Source organism: Amphibalanus amphitrite, unplaced genomic scaffold (genome assembly GCF_019059575.1).
Source record: "Amphibalanus amphitrite isolate SeventyFive unplaced genomic scaffold, NRLGWU_Aamphi_draft 000602F_arrow, whole genome shotgun sequence".
NCBI classification, from domain to species: domain Eukaryota; kingdom Metazoa; phylum Arthropoda; class Thecostraca; order Balanomorpha; family Balanidae; genus Amphibalanus; species Amphibalanus amphitrite.
In genome coordinates this window covers 59,522-80,858 of record NW_024882096.1, presented here as the reverse complement: position 1 = coordinate 80,858, position 21,337 = coordinate 59,522, and the positions used below count along the sequence as shown (strand labels likewise).

General features: G+C 45.6%; 1 protein-coding gene across 7 annotated transcripts; it reads right to left on the bottom strand.

Annotated features, from left to right (window-relative positions):
* Nucleotides 1-993: 993 nt before the first annotated feature.
* On the bottom strand, nucleotides 994-19,233 carry LOC122394617 (kelch-like protein diablo). Of its 7 annotated transcripts, none has more exons than XM_043391613.1 (16): nucleotides 19,118-19,233; nucleotides 17,498-17,796; nucleotides 14,564-14,686; nucleotides 13,606-13,770; nucleotides 13,169-13,305; nucleotides 11,677-11,848; nucleotides 11,162-11,277; nucleotides 10,775-10,856; nucleotides 10,245-10,357; nucleotides 9,770-9,924; nucleotides 4,155-4,230; nucleotides 3,823-3,923; nucleotides 3,248-3,394; nucleotides 2,751-2,858; nucleotides 2,080-2,240; nucleotides 994-1,282 (listed from the first exon to the last, which is right to left on the bottom strand). In XM_043391613.1, exons 2-16 carry the CDS (start codon nucleotides 17,786-17,788, stop codon nucleotides 1,247-1,249), a joined length of 1,983 nt encoding a protein of 660 aa, XP_043247548.1. In that variant the 5' UTR covers nucleotides 17,789-17,796; nucleotides 19,118-19,233; the 3' UTR covers nucleotides 994-1,246. The 7 variants fall into 7 exon arrangements, with proteins under 7 accessions (XP_043247548.1, XP_043247545.1, XP_043247543.1 ...); XM_043391610.1 differs by lacking the exon at nucleotides 19,118-19,233 and adding an exon at nucleotides 18,836-19,036; XM_043391608.1 differs by lacking the exon at nucleotides 19,118-19,233 and adding an exon at nucleotides 18,846-19,029.
* Between the last annotated feature and the right edge of the window lie 2,104 nt (nucleotides 19,234-21,337).

Genomic DNA, 21,337 nt, shown 5'->3' with positions numbered 1-21,337 from the left:
AGTGTTGGCTGGGAGGGTGGACCGTAGGCTTGAATCGAAAGTGATTGCGAATGACGATGGCTTTGTTCTGATGTTAGAAATGAAGGTGAAAAATACACCAAAGGTCACATTTTATGTCGTCATAAGCACTTCCTGTAACGACTCTCAATATACATACATGGACAGCTCAACCTACACCGTAATGTCAGGGAATAACCTGAATAAATGGTTCATTATTCCACGTCTGGGCGGTGGCCCGGCCGTAACAAGAGCCGGATTAGGTGTTGTTCGATGTCCCCTTCCAGCTTGACTTCTGGGCCATGCGGTATTCGAAAGGTCGTCAAAGACTCAAAATTATGAAATTTTACTTCAGTTCTTTTTTGGCAATGTTCGAAAGGGTGCCATTTCTAAAACAAATAGCTAAGCCATTTTTTAGGTCAGCCCAATTTTTGTCCATTTTTGGCTCGTAGCCGTTTTCTCCAGTTTGACCTTAAATCAATTCCTTAGAAGGCAAACACCTCCAAAAATGGACGATTTGTCAATTTTTTCTGTGTAATTTTTTACCAAAGGCGTTTCCGATATTGACATTACCACCATCGTCTTTCTAGCGTTAAGATAAATACTCTGTACTCTCAGAATGAAATCCTGATACAATTTGACCTAATAAGGTCAGATTGAATACCTGACCGGAAAATTTGACTGAATGAACATTTGACTGAATGAACATAAATAGCTGAACGCAAGGTAGCCTGGCAGAAAATAATAATGTTACATGTCGGTCTGTGCTCATAATCTTATACAACATACACTTATATGTTGGAAAGATTCGTGTATTTCCTAGGCATTCTATAGAATGCCTGAAAATCAGGCATTCTTTAGAATGCCTAGGGATTCTATAGAATCCCTGGTGGGTCAGGCATTCTATAGAATGCCTGATTCCACACATTGCCTGTAACATATACACCACTAATCCGTCCTATCCACGTACCACACTTCATCCGGGAAAGTCGTACCAACGAGCGTATACATTTATTGTTTATAAAACACATACAATATTCTGGTAACTGCACAGCACTATAACGCAACATTTAGAGGGCAACATAACAGCAGAACAATACATAGGGCCGACTTATGCCCGGCAATATCATGTGAGCTCCCCGCTCTATAAAAGGTGAATCTGGGCTCAATGGAATGTCTCTCCTTCCATCCTCTGTAGTCCTGAAGGAGAGGGTGAACCTGCCTCTGAACTAGCCGTCCGTTTTCAGCATCACCGCCTGTCTTTTATCAGCAGTGACTTTCGGACCTAAAAATCACACAGAACATTGTTAATCACAGTGAAAGTACGTTAGACCATGCGTCTACAGCGCTGAAGGTTCCATAAATACGAAAAATAGCTTATATGATCTACATTGCCAATTTTTCACGCTCTTGCGATACAACGTTTTGCGACTTAGAATTCGTACAGATTGAAACAAATGACTGGGTCAACTCAGCTCCTCTTCCCACCGACTCACAGTCAGGCCTGTCTGTGCCTGTAGTGATCCGGTACATACGAGCACAAGACCGGTACAGGCCAGTCACTGATTCCAGCTGACCTATCATCCGTGACCTCCTGTCCCAGCTTCTATCTGACCTCCTGAACATTACAGACAAGTGATCTCAACTACCGCACGTGAAAGTTTGACCCATGTCTGACCTGCAGGGCGGTACAGGTCAATACCGTGACCTCTAATTTATCCGTCGACCGTCAGTGAGCCCGTGACCCATCAGCCGCCGATCTGAGCTGGAGGTCGGCACATGGAGTCCTCTGACCCCCTTGTCAGAATCAGAGAACACGCGCATCCTCTGCCGTCCTCGACCCACCAAGCATGCTTTATCCTCCATTGATCACAATAGTTGATTCGCCCTGTATGACTCATTTCCGTCTTCAATGACCCCTGACCCGTATGTCCGACCTCCAGAAGGACACACGACAGTCCCCCGACCATCATTCCTGACCCCTCGCCGCCTCCGTTTGACCTGGAGGGCGTTGCAGGTCAATTCCCTGACCCGTGAGGCGACCCATCATCCCCGCCCCCTCGCCCCCTCCGTGTCACTGACCTGCAGGGCGTTGCAGGTCAGCCAGGATCGCGGCGTGCCCATCTCAGTGGCGTCCTCCCAGCGGTCGGTGGAAGGCGTGTAGCGCTCCACGCTCTTGTGGTACAGGTCCCAGCCCTCCTCGCCGCCTAGTACGTAGATGTGACCGTTCATCACGGCGGCTCCTGGCGGTGGGAGGGACGGGGGGGGGGGGGCGGCGTCAGATACCGGGGAGGAGGGGAGAGGGGTGACAAATGTATGAGAAAATACACAGGATAGACATAATGGACGGGGGGGGGGGGTGGCGATGTCAGACATAGGGGTTGGAATCGAGCTCGATGGGTGGGGGCTTAGTAATGTGATGAGTGATGAAACTAGGTTAGACATTTTAGGCAGGAAAAAAAGACTGCCGAGGATACTTTTACACAGGAAGGTGACGGGACAAAGTTAAAAAATATGACACTGAGGGAGGAAACAATTACGACTACTTAGGCTGAGCAAGAAGCTAGTAGGTAATACATTTGACATAAACACTGATAGAGAAAGGTTCCTTTTTCGCACATACGCTATTCCACAGCCAAATATATGCTGTGCCCTGGCGCTTTTAGTGGGTGTTAACTTTTTATTTACTTTTTGCACAATAGCTAAGCGACGATGTTGGACGAAGCTTTGCGAGATACAGACAGACCACGTACCGGGCTGGTAGCGACACGCCCTCATTGGCGAGCACGGGTTCCACTGGTTCTTGTGTATGTCGTAGCACTCCACCTTGTTGGTGTTCTCCGTGGCGCCGTGCCACCCGCCTGGAACACAGAGGAGCACGGGAGCACGGTCAGACGTTTTAGAGAACACTATATTGATACACTGGCTGGCGAAGTATTCTTCACGAGGCAACATTGATGAGGATTTCATCTTGCGTATCAATTTCTAAAATGTGTGCAACCAAATTAATACAACAAAACACATTTATCGGCAGGTCTCACGTTAAGTTAAGGCCAATGACGTATTTAGACCAGTCACACTGATTGGCACAAATGTCTTGTACTGTCACATTGGATGCGTCATAGACCAGACGAAACATTCATTCCCTTGAGGCCGAAGAGTAAATTTCTTCCTCATCGCCGAAATAACCATCAATATTTGTATCATACATGAGCACCCCTTCAATCACAAAGTCCCCCGCTGAACTTACCGATGATGTAGATTTTTCCGTCGAGCACACAGGCGGCCGATCCGCTGCGGGGAATGAGCATGGGCGCCAGCTCTGCCCAGGTGTGTGTGCGCGGGTCGAACCGCTGGACGCAGGTGATGCCGTCTCCGTCCTCACCGATCGCGCCGCCTGACGGGGAGAGTGGGGGAGGGGGTGAGGAGTGGCGATGGGAGGGACAAAAAAAAAGAGAAAGATGAGTCGAGTAGAAGAGCGAAGAGACGCCACGCATATCTTTCCCGCCATCAGCAAGCTCACTCTTTCATATCAAGCATATAAAGTAATGAAGTCGACCCAAATATTCCGGCTTACTTCAGATGTTCATTGCCTGATCTAGTCACCCGGCTTTAGTCATAAGTCACCCGAAAATCAGTCAATAATACAATCGACAACCATACTGCGGGAACCTTCCCAACAGCCTATGTTCTCTCACCCCTAGTACTGATCTTACCTGCCATCCGTTGTGTGACCACGAGCCAGCCCTAAACAGCAACCATAACAGCACACCATAATCCATATAGATCTGACGCCTTAAGCAATCATCAGCCAAGGGAGCTTACCTGCCACGTAGAGGAAGCCGTCGTGCGCTGCCACGGCGGCAGACGTGATCCCGACCTTCAGCGGCGGCAGCTGCTCCCACGAGTTGGTCTCCGTGTTGTACCTGACGGTGGACAGGGTAGTACATAATTGATCAGTAAAAAAAAGCACAGCACATTGGTTGGTTGGCAACTTGGAATTACCCGTTCTAATGGTTTAGAAGCTGCCAGGTCTATAAAAGAGAACATTCCACTTTTTATAAGCTCCACAACTTACAATACATTTTATTGTAAAACACACAACTAGGCACTTCGTGAAGTTCCACAACATCTATGTCCCCCGAATCGTATATCACCTTTCGACGGAGTCAAGCCGTGCTGATCCGTCCCAGCCGCCTGCCGCGTACAGGAAACCGTCCAACACGGCTAGACCTGCCGGGCACAGGGACATATATCAGAAGCATAATCCATTTCATGCATTCAGTACCGGAACTCATCCAAAAGAGATGTGGGATGGCACAAAGAAAATCATTTTTTACCTATCCAATATTAACAAAATGCGGCCAACATCGCCAGATCCGTCTTTGCAAAACTGATGTAAGGAACACGGTAAGTCATTAACATCAATATTTTCCTTTCTAATGATGAAGAGTACTATAGTCCATTTTTTTTTTCAAAAGGCTCATGGCCCGAAGCATTATTCTGGAGTTGGCACGTGCGAGACGCTAGAAAATAACGCAAGCTGAGATGAATTTCTCGGCCATTTTTGAAAGATAAGCACAGCGCAACGGAGCAAGTTGTTCAATTTAGCTTATAAATCGTGTCATATTGCAGAATGTTAGTAAATTCATATATTTGAGCGGTTGAGCAATTCTGTTGAATTTGCATGTTAATCTAACGTCACTCCTAGATTAACCTTGATTCCACAGCCAGGCCATCACTTGAGAAATAACAAGCGGCAAATCCTTAAATAATCAAGACAGAACAATATTTTTTGCTACAAGGCTCTGTCGGGCGCCAGAATTCTGAACGGCAGGCTCACTCATCATGTCATTGTTAGCTGCTGAAGCTGGTGACGTTCCATATTGTTGTCTTACATTGTGTTCTCGCATGCTACGTACAAACTTCAGTAGTCTTTTTATGAGCCTTTCCAGATTTAGTAGGCGCATACCCGACTTCTTCCCAATGCAGGAATCGATCGATCAACATTGTACTAGATCGGCAGATATGCTGGCTCATGTTTCTTTTTGTACTCAACAGAAATAAACGTAAAACAAAATGCCAATCCGTGTGTTACTTTTGTAGGTCTGCAAACAAGTCATCCACGTAATCATCTTAAAGGTAGTGTGCCACCTTTGAAAGATTTCCCATTTTATTTTTCCTAGGATAAGAAGCTTCTGTTTTTACCTAATATCGCAAAAAAAAAAAAATCAAAAATGGGCCTGGAATAGTGCCTTTTTCGCCTAAAAGTTTTTCGGTTTTTAGATATGTATAACAACTGTAGTGGGCTCACCTGCAAACAGGCGTCGGGCAACAATCGCGAATGCGGCGCACTTGTGACAATAAGCAAAGGTCATTATACCCCGCGTTCGATGTCTCTCGGACGGCGAAGATTCTACGCCGTCCGGCCAATCACGTTCCATAACCGCAGCCGAGCCCCCGCTAACCTTGAACGGGATTGGTCGGACGACGCAGAATCTTCGTCGTCCGAGAGACATCGAACGCGGGGATAGTGTTACGACCATACGACGTACGGGAATGAGTTATCAGCTGTCTAATCGTAGACAACACGATGTCGAGCCTTAAACTGTAAGCCCGTATTGGTATTGTTTCTTTTATTTGGCTGTCGAACATTATTTATGGTTTGAAATATGATTTTATGTAAAATAATTGATATGAAAAAGCCGTCTTGTAAGTTATGACCCCATTTCACCACACGCAAGTGGCAGAAATGACAATGATCAGCTGACGCATTTTTCTTGGCCGAAGTCAGAGCGCGCGGCCCGACGCACCACGCGTATTTGGAAATTCCGACCTCGACGAGCATCAGAAGCCACCTAACAGGCGTGTTCGAAACCGCAGGAGATGATGATGAACGGGTTTATCGAAACTTGATTGGATGAGCATATCGGTAATAGCGATTTCAGTGTGTCCATTTATTGTTCATAGTGGTGTGAAATGTGGTTGGGGTACGACCGACAACCCGTCGGGGCGAATTTCGCACTGGGGTACTCAAAATTTGAAGAATTTAAGACGTTTCCATGAGTTTTGAAGGTATGGATAAGTTCTAAAAATCCGGTTCTCCTTATCTGGGCCATTAACTCCATACGGTCCAAGAAAGCTGGCACACTACCTTTAATCATTTGTTTAGTGCCTATGACTAGACCCCGTGTGGAAGCATTTTCGATTCACAGTTCCTCATTATGAGTCGTATGTATATACTTCTCTCAAAACTATCGCAAATCAGAGACTATATATGGCCTTGGACCAGCCGACCAGTCTGATTTTGAAACGTGCCAAGCCGGTGTTCGTTGAATTCTGTCAAAGCCATCACTTTGCACGTGACAATTCTAAAATCGATTTTCGGGCCGTGCGCCTTTTGAAATAAAATGGACTATAATAGGGTTGGGACCTATCTGCATGCTCTGTATGTTTTGGTAAAATAAAAAAGCTCAGAATTTTTAATGATTTAATTTAAAATCACTTTGTTATAAAAATGCCTAGTTAGTTCAGAAATTAATTATTTGTGGCTGAAAACAACTTGCTTCTGATTGGTCGGGCTAATCATGACGTCACATGTAGGTATATAACTGTCTGTATATTTGGCGCAGTTGAGACATACATTTTCTATGTATTTTCCTATGGTAAATCGGAGTGATTGGTCGTGTTTTCAGTGTCTCTTTATTTTGCGCTGGTATTGCGTGGCTAAGAAGTTTTATCAAGAATGGCATATACTAAAATGTTCCTTTAATAATGGAGCTTCAATATCTGTGAGTTTTATTGGCAAGCGAAAACTGATTTCGCTGTTATTTTATCTGGAAATTACTCATTTTTTTAGGTCAATATTCAAAATATTTTACGGGAACAAGTTGGCACTTTTCTTGATTTTTGCACTCAAATCGCGTGCGATTCAACTGTATTGGAACTTGCAAAGAAGCTTGGTGATAAATTAACTGTGTTGTTATGGCACTGTTTGCAAAGCATGGATAATGAAACTCTGCCAAAGACTTTAGCTACATAGCAATGCCTCAAGTAATACGCAGGAGGGACAGAATTCAGAGTCCGATCGAGAAGAATCGGTGCAAATGCTACGAAGACCAGGCAGTTCTGATACAATAGCTAGTCGTCTCACTACTCTCACTCCATTAGACCAGCTGATTCCTGACAGCACCGACTCGGATGCAAAGATGGAGCTCATCTTCCAAGCCAGAAACCAGTTCTTTGATGGAAGATGTGATGCTGCCTCTGTCTCTGCTTTGTTGGCCACTTTGGACGGGGCGGAGCTCCGCTCCTTGCGTGAGCGGTTATTCGCCTGTCATCCAGAAATAGTTCCTTCGTTTGCTGGCCGTTCCCTGATTAGGTGCAATACGGGGAGCTGTAATCAGGGAAGTAACTTTCCATATGAAAGGGGTGCAGGTGCACCCCCGTCCCCCATCCATTAGAAGTGCACCCCCATAGGCTAAGCGGCGCCCCACACGCCGCCCCACACGATTAGCTCTAGAGCAGATGGCGAGGGTGATTTCTCGGCTACATTCCATCTCGGCGTCGTGATGCTTGTGGGCTTGGAAAGCGTCCAGTCGTATGTAGGGTAGTGTAGGGGTAGGGTTGAGTTCAATAAGGTCCTTACATTTGAAAGGTTTGAACAACCCGCAATCAGCACAACATACCACAAGTTAAATAAAAAACTACCAAAATCCGCCCAACTAATATTAATAAACATTACAGCCAAACTAATAGCCTAAATAAAAATATATCTCAAATCCTAACAGTTATCGCAGGTGATGGTGCCATGAGTTGCTATTATCCAAAACAGATGCAAATAAACATGTTTGTATGTCCTATGTATGTTTGTTTTAAAAACGTTGCAGCGGCGCTGGGAACTGCAGTCTTAGATCTGGGTATGTTTGGTATCTGCAACTCTTCATATACACATTAACCCTATTTCGGACGGGGAGACCTTTCAGGATTTTCTTGTACAATTGCCAAACGCCGCGAGACATTAAGCTCATATTTGGTGACTTTTCCTAAATGCTCATTGCGCACATCTCAGCAAAAAAAAAAATGCCGGGTCAGGTAGGTCAGGTAACCAGAGCGGGTTTGTTGACCCCACCTCAGAAAAGTTTGCAAACACGTCAGAGCTTGAGTTTTTCACGAAGTTATTTCCTCTCATCAAGTCTTCAAAACAGTACCTGCAGTATGTGTCGTTTGTATATCTCAGAATTTTTGACCTGTGACCTGAGGTTAGGTCAGAGTCGTGACGTTTACATTGCAAGCCTATGGAAAAGTATTGAAATGCGACCTGCACCTCGAGTAAAAGAGTCAAAACCACCCAATTCTTTAAGAATTATGACAAATTATCTTATCTGTAATGATCCAGGTGCCATTTACTGAAAGGGACACCGGAGAGGGTTATCTGAGCCGAGATCATGTGAGGTGATATCTACCATACATCAATGCTCACAATACTTACAATATTGACAATGCTTACAACACTTACAATACTTACGATGAGACCAGCAAGCACTCTGCCGTTACAGTTCTAACTTCTGTTTCGAAAAACGACGTTACACACATTCGCTGCCAGCATAACATGTATTGTTTGACAGTAACAAAATACAATTGACATCTGAACCCCAAACGGACCGCCATCCACTCAAATTTTATAACCCTGACCGGTCAGGGGGCGAATGGAGGTCATTTCCTGGGCATTACACTCAGCCCTTGCACAACATATCTCACCTCACAGTGATCATTACAACAATAGCACCGACTTGATAGTGGATTTTAAAGTACTTGCATCAGCTCTTCCTGTTATTGCAGACGATCATCTCCTCAGGGTAATGTTGTTCGGGACATGAACGAAGATCGTTTTCGGAGTTTCATAAGTCCTACTGCAACAGCCTGGCACAAAACAGGACTTGTACGCTCTTCTCTGCAATTTGCCCTTCAGTATATCACAAAAGAATTGCTTAGAATCCATCTTACGCTTCTTTCACAGTCTCCCTTGCCACCGTAGGGCGTAGATAGATTGCTGTTGCTGGTAAGTTAAGGCACGGTAGATAGAAATTACCTCGGTTCTCAACGCCTTAAGTTATTTTCATAAAAAAGAACAAATAAATGATCAATAAGATGACAGGAATGTTAACATTTTAATCGCAAAGTAGTCCAAATATTGGAATGAGCTTTTGCTTTTCAGCATCCTCCGATTCATCATCTTTATCATTTGAAAATTTGAGGTACATAAAATGTTTATCACGCGCTCATGTTAAGTGGGAATATAGTACAAGGCAGACACATCAATTTTTGACACTGAACATTTCATCCGTAAATGTTTTAGCATAATTTAAAGTTAAAAACAGCGCGAATGGCAGAGTGAAGCAAACAACATCTTTCACCCGTTGATATAACATGTAATCTGTGGTGCGCCAGATGCGCCATTATTTGTCAACCGCAGAAGGTGACATGTGACGTAACAGCATCAAGAGCATCTTTTTTCAAGAACTTTTCAAAACAAGTTTCCTATCTTTCTTCCCCCATTTCTCTCAGCTTATTGATTTTATGAGGCAATGGTATGCACCATAAATTCTGTGAAAATAGTTTGATCATTTTCATGCATTCTTAAAAAATCGAGTTCCCAACCCCATTGAAAATGAAATGCAGGTGTTCAAAATAAGGCGTATATTCGTTGCCACTGACTTCTATTCGATTACTCAGAAGACAAGTGATGATTTTTCGTGCTAATACCACCCACCTAGTTCTGATCGGGCGAACGCCATGCTGGCCATCTCCTCCCACTTGTTGAGCTGCGGATCGAACCGCAGCAGCCGGTTACTGGCGTTACCATCTGGAAACTCGCCGCCGGCGAAATACAGCACGTTCTTACCCGTCACCACGGCGCCGTGCTTACTGTAAGAAACGGACGGGGGAGGGGTGAGTCGAACTTACTGTAAGAAATGAAAGGGGGAGTGAGGAGGGAGTCAGAGGATCTTACCAGTCCTTCGCCGAGCTTATTGTAAGACACCGCGGTACGTAGACGAGAAATGAGATTAAGAAAAATCAGGTGAACCACTGGAGCAAAGTACACAGGTCTGAGGTCTTACTCAAAGCGCTGAATAGGTTTCCCAGTCAGGTTCCATGTTAAATCTCGTCACTCATACTCCACACTCAACTTGGTGAAGTCAGGGCGTTAGGCCACGTCAGGACGGATGCTCGGAACTCCCACTGACCTGACAGCGAACGGTAGGTTGCCCAGTGAAGCCCACTGTCCATCCGCCGGGTTGAAACCCTCCATACAGCGCAGAACCACACGGTCATCCTCGCCTCCCGCGCACACAATCACCTGGGGATGGGTACGAGTACAGTCGGATATTGAGACAAATCGAAACACACCATCAACTAGAGATTGACACAGGACGTATAGGCGGGTATTGCAAATAGAAACAGGCAGTAAATGGGGATAGATCGGGTACAAGATGCAAAGTTAGACAGAGAAACAGTTACAAATGGCGACAAATTAGGGCAAAAAATGGATCGACGCGAATAAAGTCAGGCTTGCCGCTTGACCATCACTAATCGAGGCTTCATCGATGACAATAAGTGAAACAATGTAACAATGACAATGACAATGACAAATGTCAATGTATGTAAATGACAATGTCAAACTGACGCACAACCAGCCTAATTTAGCCTACTAAACGAAACCACTTCACTAACACAGCTCTACTCCACCTGCAAAACAGACTCCTAAATAACTCACATCGACGAGTTCGGCGTTTTTCCGGGGCCGTGTTCTGGCGCCCTGCATGTCTCCCCTCCGGTCCGGCAGTAAGTGGTATAGCCTGAGAACAGAGACAGAACACGTACACAGGTCACGTCAATGCGAAGTGATGTATTGTTATGAACTCTTCTACGAAGAAGGTATTGAAAAGGTAAGATCATGGTGATGATGGAGTTGATGATTACGATCATGATGCTTTGGTTTTATAAATCAAATCTAACAGGAATCAACAAGCGCGTGAAGATCAGTAACAAGCCGCATGGGAGTGCTGCGGCGCGGCCTGCATATTCCGGAACTTCAAAATCGCACACGTCCGCATATTCAGATAAAAATACACATTCCAGCCGTTGACAGCCACAGACGTACCTGGCCTCCTCGAGCAGTGTCTGACACTCTGGCGACGTTCGTACCACCTTCTGTTTGGAGACGCAGTCGTGAAGGAAGTACGGCGACAACAGCGGTAGGCGGACGTTCTCCAGAACCTGGCCAACACACAGAATGTACAACACATGCTACTGAGAGCCGAGGTAAACATGTAAGCTAGTGGAAAAGCTAAGGAAAAGACACAATATAATAATAGGTACTTAACCTAATTGGCAGAAACTTAAAGCGCATTTCGGTAGCTGGTTGGTATTAATATCATTAATCTAGGACATGTGTAACCTTTCTCACTCGACAAAGGCTGCAATGAGGACAAATTGAAATCATCAAGAGCAATGGTTTTAACCCTCATACATTCTGTATTTCTTTTAGAGCAAACTGTTCTCAATCGCGTTCAAATTCTTCCCATTCAATTTATCTAATTTTTCCACACCTTATCCCACGCCCGTGAACCAGCGTCACCTAGCTTCTCACAACTCCTCTCTCGACCGCGGGCCCACCTTATAAAATCCCTCCTTCCTCGCGTCCGGCTGATGGTTGAACCAGTTAAGTACGGCCGTAAATACGTCCTCCTCTCGCGCCACCTGCAGTTCGTCTGAGGACACGAACTCGACCAGCTTGGGCAGAGACAGGTTCAGGAACTCCTCGTGCGACGACACGTCCGGAAAATTGCTGAAACGGGGGGAGGGGACTGTGTGATACACTGGGGCTGATGTGGAAGCTAGATGGCTGTGATAGCCTCTACATAGCGCCACTGACAAGCCAGAGTCAAACTTTGATGATTAAAGGACCTCAAATACGTCAACATATAAATTCGAGCTTCCAATGTCACGTTACAGACTGCTTAGCGTATCTCACCCAAACCGGGGCATTACCGTTGCAATAAATTATCGTCATAATAAAATGATGAGCACTATGAATTGAAAAACAACCCTTTAAGATGTTGGAGATCCTCTGAAAAAAAAAAAAACGTTTTAAACGGCTCGAATAACCTAAGCTGCGATGTAATTCACGTGATACCAGACAGTTATCCCTATTAGTGGCAGGCTCCTGGCTACCCCTATTAGTGGCAGGGGGGGGGGCTGTTTACGACCCCCTTTGATATCTCGAGATCTAACGGGCCGATTTTCAAAATTCAAACGGCATTCGATTTCGCTCAACGTGATCTACATTTCTAAAAAATAAAAATTAAAAAAATGTCAATAGGGGGGTAGAGGGGGGTAAAAACGGGCAAATTGCAGATACATTTTAGACTGTTTATCACGGCCAGGTTTCTTAACCAATCTTAACGCAACTTTTGCCGATCGATAGAGAATGAACCAGGAATTCACATGGATCCTAAAAATATGCATTTTCAAAAATCATAGGCGGATACAGATCATTGAGATTGGGGTACACAAAAAGTATAGTAAATAAGGTTTTTGTTGGTACTGTTTCTAAAAAGGGTGGTAATGGTCTTGCTATGTTACAATTTTCTTATGAGAGAACGACTACAATTGTATTGGTCATGCATAGGCGGTGTCAGGGCACCTATGTTGGGAGGTAAAACATAACCCCCTTTTTGGACGCCTGGATCCGCCTATTATAGCAAAAACGTGTCAAAAGAGGATGCACAATAACTTGGTATATGTTATCACCTGATACCTTTCATTCACTGTTCGTAAAACTGGTGCATACAGTTTTAATACATCAGCATCGTGATCTTCGCCCAAATGACTCGCTTCACGAATAGGACCCCCCAATTCCCAGTGCTCTGGAGCCGACCCTGGTAAAGTTATGAGCTTGAAATTTTCAGGGAATGTGCCCAATTTAGTTTTAGGAAAAGTCAGAAAATTTCAGCATCGTAGCTTCAGCGGTTTCGGAGATATTCCCGAAAAACCTGAGGGGTGGATGAAAACAACCCCCCCCCCCCTGCCACTAATAGGGTTATGTAGGGAAACGTCGTTCCCTTTCGGACTGTTCTATCCTTATCTACTCGGTGCATACACCCACCTGAGCGCGAACTCCTTAGCGAGTCTCTGCAGCCGCTCGCAGTTCATGGTCTCGGCAAAACAGTGGATTCCCAAACAGTTGGACGCATCCATGTGTTTTTCCATAAACAGCGAGCACGCGTCGCGAACAGACAGCACCTGGCGGACGAAAGGTGAAGTTTAGCTACCGAAAACGGCCGGTAGGTGACACTAGTTTGACCCGATCTGTATAATCGTCTAACCGACTACAATGCTTGTTTACGGATATCCCTGTAGATAAAATAAGTCATCGACAGTGAAGCAAACTAAAAAGTGAGGATCACATTAGCAGGAAAACTCTCAAAACTCTTTTCCTCGACTGACGATATTAGATACTAGCATGCGATCCACTTATCCCCGTACCTCTGACCCCAGGACGTGCCCTCTGACCCCGGGTGACCCGTGCCCTTCATCCCTGACCTGCAGTAGGTTGGAGGCGGCCATCAGGTTCTGCACGTTGCCCTGCGTGATGCTGACAGAGCCAGTGTAGGCGAACTGCAGCAGCGTCTCCAGCATGATCGGTTCAATATCCTTCAGCGTCACCTCCCGGTCGTGGCACTCCTTCAGCTGGCTGGTGAACATCGCCTGCGGGAACACGGGTCAGCGAGAGTAGAGCGGCGGAATTTCGGGTACGGTAGAGGAAGGAGTTCAGGCTCGGAAGTGTGCTCTAATTTCTGACAGTCCACAACTGACGAATGTCAAGCATGACAAAAAAGGTTTGAATACTGTAAGATAGTGAAATCGGGTAGCCAATGAAGCTCTCGTGATAACTGGATACGATATTGTGGAAGCATTTATGGGCCGACATAGCGGAAAATATTCATTTACGATATAGACCTAACAAAGTTTGGGGCGAACATCTGGCGTACCTCAAGAGATAACTCCTACCCAGTGCCCATGCAGCTACGTTCCAGGCGCGATTAGGGTGTGTACTGTGATACCGACTTTCGTTCGATCACCTAGAGTGACGACTCTCGACACTGACAGCCGTTTACAGGACAAGTGCTATGTTTATCGTGCAGTGGGTGTTTTCAGACAGACTGGTCGAGCCCAAAGAGCAAAGTTCCAAACGTGGGAGAGTGACAAGTGGCGACGTTGACACCGTAAATGTGCGAAGTTAGGACGATATCGATGCGGAGGTTGAGAGTCGACAGTCGCCGAACGTTTTTATTCCGGAGAAATAAATGAGCATGTGTATCCTCTAGCGCAGAAACAGTCTGTGGTGTAAAAGAGCCTAAAAGCATGTCTGCTACAAATAGAACATTTATTCCCCTCCCTTCACCACAAATATCTATTTCCACCAATTGAACGAGATTTCAGAGTAAAATGATGCCAAGGAAAAAGGAGACAGATGATGTAGGAGCTCATATTCACTCACCTTGAAGTAAGGACTGAATGCGGCGAGCACGCACTTGTGCGCCGGAAACGTCTGCTCCCCGACACGGATGATGACGTCACAGAAGACGGCGTCATCGCGCAGCTCATTGAGCCCCTCCAGCACCTACCGTACGATATATGACGTCATACAGTGGCACAGAGGGTTCAACGGTCTTGATTGCGTTATCACATGAACATATCACATGTCTCCAGACACATCTTGCATTTGTATTCCAGTGCATTCCAATTTTGATACTTTTTCAAATTACGTCGCACTGAATGTCAACCATTGAGTTTTTCATCTTCTTTTTGCATGATCTAGCGGAAAACAACACGCGTCATTGCGTTCAACAAATCGTCATACACATACTGCCCAATTGCATAATACAAAGGAATCAAACAAAATCATCCATCTATACCAATAGGACACAGCTCAGCACACACAAGTCAACAAAAGGTAGAATGACAACCCCCTGTAAACCGGTGAAGAGAAGTCTACAACTTAAGCAGACCTCACCTTCCAGATCAGTTGTCGCCACATGTCACCACTAACGCGCTTATCTCCTTTCATTCCCCATCAATCTCGTTCACTCATTTACACAGTCACAGGCGATCACACGCTACTCAACACTAAAGTGCTGACCCCCAAGCTCGTCGTTCGGAACCACCAAGTTCAACTGTATCCAAATACACGCCCATATTTCCTACACTACCGATGCCGCCTGGGTACGAACGCACCGAACGACTCGGAGTATATTTTACCAATACTGACAAGGCCTGACCGACGGATAGATAGATAGACAGATGGATAAACAGAGAGACAAACCAGTATCAGAAAGACAGGAGGATCTGACGGGCAGACAGACGGACGCACAGAATAACAGACTGCTGACGCGGGCAACACCGGGTCAAAGTTCGCCATCATAGTCAGGAGGCCGGACACAGACCGTCCCTAAACAGAGACCATCCTCACTGCGACTCGAAAGGCAACGCTGGGGAGGGGAGGGGAGGGGGAGGAGGGGGAATAAACCTACAACCATCGTACATATCAGAGTCGAAAAAAACTTCAGTAAGCAGCGAGATTTGCGTTAGTTAAGCGAGCTATGCCGCAAAAGACGAGAATAATCCCGTCGATTTTTAAGGTGCCGAAAAATAAATTTGGTTAACTGCTACCTAAGTTGAATTGATAACAATTCAATTGTTATCAATTGAATTTGAATTGAAAATTGAAATGAATTGTTTGGAAAACCTATCGCGTCGGCGTAGACAACATGACCTTATGTTTATTAGAAATGTCCACCGTCAGGTCATAGACTCGTCGTACCTCCTGCAGCATCTGCCTCTCGCCGTGCCGGCGAGGAACGTGCGCAGGCCGGCCTTATTTCATGTCCCCTACGCAAGGGTCAACACTATTAAGCGCGGCTTGTTTGTCCGCATCCCGGAAGCCTGCAACGAGCTGATGAATGTCAGCCGAGAGGCCGATATATGGCACCAAAGCTCCTACCAGTGGAGACGTACCGTCCGTCAGACCGCTCAGCGTAACACGACTTAGAGAGTGTATGTATGTATGTGTGTGAGACGTGTGTGATGTGCGTGCTTATGGTGCTGCATGTGTGCAGCGTTTTTATATGAGACTTCGTCCATTATTGGGTTTCTATGCCTGTGGATGATGAATCAAATAAACAATAAACAATAAACAATAAACAACACAGAAAGACTGATGAAATTAGTAGGTAGGTATGTTGAAAGTAAAAAACCATTCTGTGTATTTTTCGCTAAATTTCAACCCTCGCCCGTATAGGGAGGGGGGCGGGTCCAACGGACCCAATCGGTATTTCGCGAATAACTCGCGTAAAAAGCGGCCGATCGCGACGAAACTTTCAGTACCCTCGAGTTGGTCAATTTTACACCTACCCTGAAAATGTCATGATCCTGACCCAAATGACCTTTGACCTGTGACCTATTTCTTGAGGTCATGTTTGGCCGGAATCGCGATTCTGCGTATGTCGCCTCGCATTAGCAGTCTTTTCGTTTTTTTCAAGCATTCAAACATGTGATATGATGTTGTTCCCATGCATTAGGGTGAGTGTCAAGGTCAACTGAAGGTCAGGTCAGGTCATTGACCTTTGATGACCTCGGTTCACTTTTTCGAGTTTTACATGTTTCTATGCTAGTTTTTGGAGCTGAATTCGAATTTAGCAACCATTTGAACATTTACGAAGTAGTTTTGGTGCCTTCGTAACATGTTACGAAGCTGTCAGAGGCGGTTAACACCAACTACGAATACCCCGCAGGACCCCCTACTGGTTGGCCTGACCTGACCTGACCGGACCTAGCCCAAATGCATGAAGACACCATCTGTGATCAAAACTAACATATTGATATTCGTGATCAGCAGCCCGAAAAGCCGCATCGCAGCCACACTTTACGACGTTCTAACAGGTCCCGATAAGATTTTCCTGACTTTCAGGTCATTGACCTGACCTGGAGGGTCAACCAATGACCTTGACCTAGGACCTTAAAATTGGGTATCGCCGGCTTCCACTCGTCACGGGCAGCACGCTCGTTTTTTTTTTCCGCGAAGCTCTAACTCGATCAGGGGCGAAATTGCAAGAAGGGGTTCAACGGACTCCCCCCGCCCCTTATACGTTCGATGCTGGTTCCAATATTCCAGGGTTCCAGGGGGAGGGGGAGGTACTCGTCACATACCTAAATGATAAAGCGGCAAGATGTCAGAAAACTATGCCTGTAGAGAAAGAGTGCGCCACACACAAAGAAAACAATCATCGATTTTATACAGCCTTTGACTAAATCCCTCTCAGAAGCTAATGCCATACCTCAGTCACTCACCAATGAAAATTATACACACAAGGTTGGGCTGTCTCCCACCATTTTCCCTATTCCCAGAACAGTTCTCAACGTGATACCAACTCACCGCCTTTGGATGTCCAATGTTGTTGTAGTTGTACTCATCGGCAGCAGCTAGATCGTGTTCCAAATCCTCCAGGGATCCTTCTGAGAGACACAGCGTAGACGAGACGCTGGCACGGCGCGGCAGTGTGTTGGACATCCAGGTGATTGGCCGGAATGGCTGCAGGAAGCTCCCACTCCAATCGTCCCACTGGGGCAGGGGTGCGGCCGCAGCAGCGCCCGCGGCACGAGCTGCATATGCGCCGCCCTGTGCGTGCCGCCTCTGCCGCACTGAACGGCCCGGGCTGGGCAGCATCTCGACAACTGTGGGCCAACAGAAGTCACATGAAAGACATGCAGTTGTGATGGACTCAAATAAAAAGTTTCAATAATAGTTACACAGACTCCAAGTGACCAAATCTAGTGGCAAAATTCAAACAAACAATTTTTTTCAATAAACAAAAACCAATTTTGCTTTAGTATTTTTTACATGCATGACTAGCTGTGATGTTTGAGTTTTGACATTCCTGAAGTAATGACAAGGTTACACCCAAAACATAATTCAAATTAGTTTTGAAGGGTAGGTAGAGGTAGTTGTAAGGCAGGCGTCACACTTGTCATTTTCCAACCAAGGAGAGGTGCTATAGGTACCCAAAGATGCTTACTAATCAAACCAAACCAAACCAAAGGGCTGTTCGGCTGCACAGCCAAAATGAAATATGCAGTATGCTGCAGCATGCATGCGCAGTGAGGGCTACGTCACCCGTTAGTCCCGCCCACACCACTGCGTCATCGCCTGTGTGACGTCACCTACTGAAGCATACTTCTCTTTCCTGCAGCCGGACAGTTGGTGCCGCAGGAGACGAAAGAGACGTGGATTAAAGTTTACTGTCCAATACTTCTTATTGTAAGCGGTTTGTATACTGTTTTTTGGTATCATTATCACTCTTTTCAGTGGTACATTGCTATTACCCACAACTCAATGCATTTCAACGGTTATTTTAACGACAATCACCAGTCCACCTGCGCCACAGTTCGCCGCATGTGGAGTAGGCTGCAGCGGCGCTCGGCCTCTGCATGCCGGTGGAGAGTGGGCGGTGCCAGACGGTGGATATCACCCAAGTATAATGCACGCAGCACAGATTTATACTGATACTGCCAGCTGCAGGGACCTGAACAGCCCTCAAACCTAACCACACCTTACCTACAGCCTCTAACCTAGAACCTACCACCTACAACTTAACCTACAGCATCTCTCCTAGTCCTTGGATGGAAAAAAACAAGTGTAATGCCTGCTTTACTACTTATTTACAACATGAAGATTAAAGTCAAAGTAGGCACCTATCAGATAAACAGTACGTATCTAGAACTACCTTTATTAGCTCTTCTTACCACCCAAAGGGCAAAGACCCAATTTATTATGCAAAAGTCCAACTAAGCGAATGAAATCTCGTAAATACCGCGTCAAAAAAATATCGCACTTTCCCAATTCAACACATAACTTGAACTCTCCTCACTCAGCATTTATCCTTGCTCTCAGCATAAATAATGACGAATAGCGCACTTGAGACATTCACACATAAAAGTTACACAGATATTTTACATACTTGGTTCCATGACGTATTTGTTGCATTTTTACACTTACATTGAATTTCACAATAGTTTGTATTCAATCAGAGCAAAATACCAAATACCAGGCAATATTTTGGTGTTTATTTCATAAAAGCATAGTATCTATGCACTCAAAGCTTAAAAATTCGCGTTTGCGTTCGTTGCCACCAACAAAAGATAGCTTGCTTTAAATTTTTGCAAGCTCTGATAAATGAATAAAATTGATATTGATCATCCATCAAAGATTCCCTTATATCTAAATAGGCAATGAATGCAGATATTGATACATTTGAAGTATAACCCGAGTAAATTAACCCTCGCACGACCAGGCCATTTCTCATAACACGAACGACCAGGGGGGGGGGTTGTTACGACCCCCCCCCTGGCGTTTCGAAACGGAAGGTCGTAGAGCTTAGCGGAAAAGACCAACGGATTGCTCTCAACGAGATCTCGCGATTGGTGGTATATTTTTTGGTCCTAGGTCAACATTTGACCTACTTTTGACCGGTCAAAGGTCAAATTTTCGGAAAAATAGACTTTTTTCAACTTTCGGCGGCGATTGCGGCAAAACGGTGGGAGATATCGACTTGAAACCTTCACTATCGTGTTCCTTGATCAATTCTCTATCGTTTGGTATGTATTTCGTTTCCCTAGCTCTAAAAATGGCGCGTTGGGAGCGCCGGAAGTCGGCAAGGTCACAGTCGGCGGCAGAAATTCGAAAAATCAAAATTTAAATTTTTGAAATCTGATTGTATTTTTGGATTTGGGAGGTCCATTTGCTCCCTGTAGAAGCTAATATTGCTGCATATTCCCATTGAGGTGACAAGAATTAGCAAAATAGTGGTTCGGGCGCTTTTCAAAAATAGTACCGGACGCTGTTCCTCTTGTGACGTCATAGCTCCGTGACCTGACCTGACCCGGTCAAATTTCTTATACCATATGATAGCCAATACTTGCCCCAACATGCATGGGAAGTTTCATCACGATCCATCAACCGATGTCCGTACCACCGGCAGGAAACCTCGGGCGTTGGCACTCAGTTTGTGAAAATCCGGCCGGAGGCTGTACCTCTTATGACGTCATAACTCCGTGACCTGACATGACCCGATCAATTTTTTTCGGCAAAAGATGCGCAAAGGTTGCCCCATAAGGTACCCAAAATTTGGCGGCGCTGCGCGCCGCCGTTTTTGCACTATTTCCGAAAAACCTCAGGGGGGCGGTTGATACAACCCCCCCCCCTAGGCGTTCTAGGGTTAAAGGGACACTCCCACCCACTGAACTCTATAATGTGGAATGCGCATCGGCCGCCAAATGGTGTCCAACAGTGCCGCCATGTTGCGCAGACCAGAAAGCGGCCGCCGCCTGTGCTGGGGAATAGGGAATTCGGGACCTCGATTTACGTTTGCGGTCGCTGCATCCGTTACGCTTAAGCTATGTGGACACGGAACCCGGCATCTTACGCAGAATTGAGTGGAGAACAAGATGAAATCCTAAAAAATCATCAGCTTTAAGGAACTAATACGTTAAACCTTTATAAGTCAATGGGGAAATATGAAAATTGTTATTTTGGCGCCGAGAATGATCTGAAACTATCTCAAGCATATAAAATCATGATTTCATGCACTCTTTGCAAGGTTCTATGCTTCATATTTGCATTGTTGCCCTTGCGTGACGTCATTTGTGACGTCACAAGGGTCACCATTTTTCTTCAATAACTCCCGATGAAATTGAGCTAGCGAGTCGGGAAAGCCACCAATGGACTCAGGAAGACCTGCCGAATCGAATGATATGCGACATGACCTCTTTCGACCAACTTCGTGACCTGGGGGTGCTGACCTGACCTTGACCTGAGGTCAACACCCTAAGTTGACCTGACCCGAACAAAAAGTATATCACTCGATGCGCCTGAGCTAGCTGAACACGATGATGCCAAAATCGCGGCTCTACGGCCATTTTTGGCGAAGTTATTTACCAAAAACCGAACCCGTGCCTTAGATCACTTGACCTGACCTCAGAGGTCACTGGTTGACCTGAGACCCTTACAGCGGGTTCCTACCAGTCACTCTGCATTATACTTTGCCGCATACGACCACTTTACCGCTTAATTCTAGTTTAATTAGCGGTGCATTAGCGAGGTGGGTTCAATCAACCCCCTCGGCCGGGGCAAATGTAGGTCAGGCGAGTGAATTTGAGGAATTCTGAAGATACGATCGTGTTCCCCACTCAATTCTGCGTAAGATGCCGGGTTCTGTAT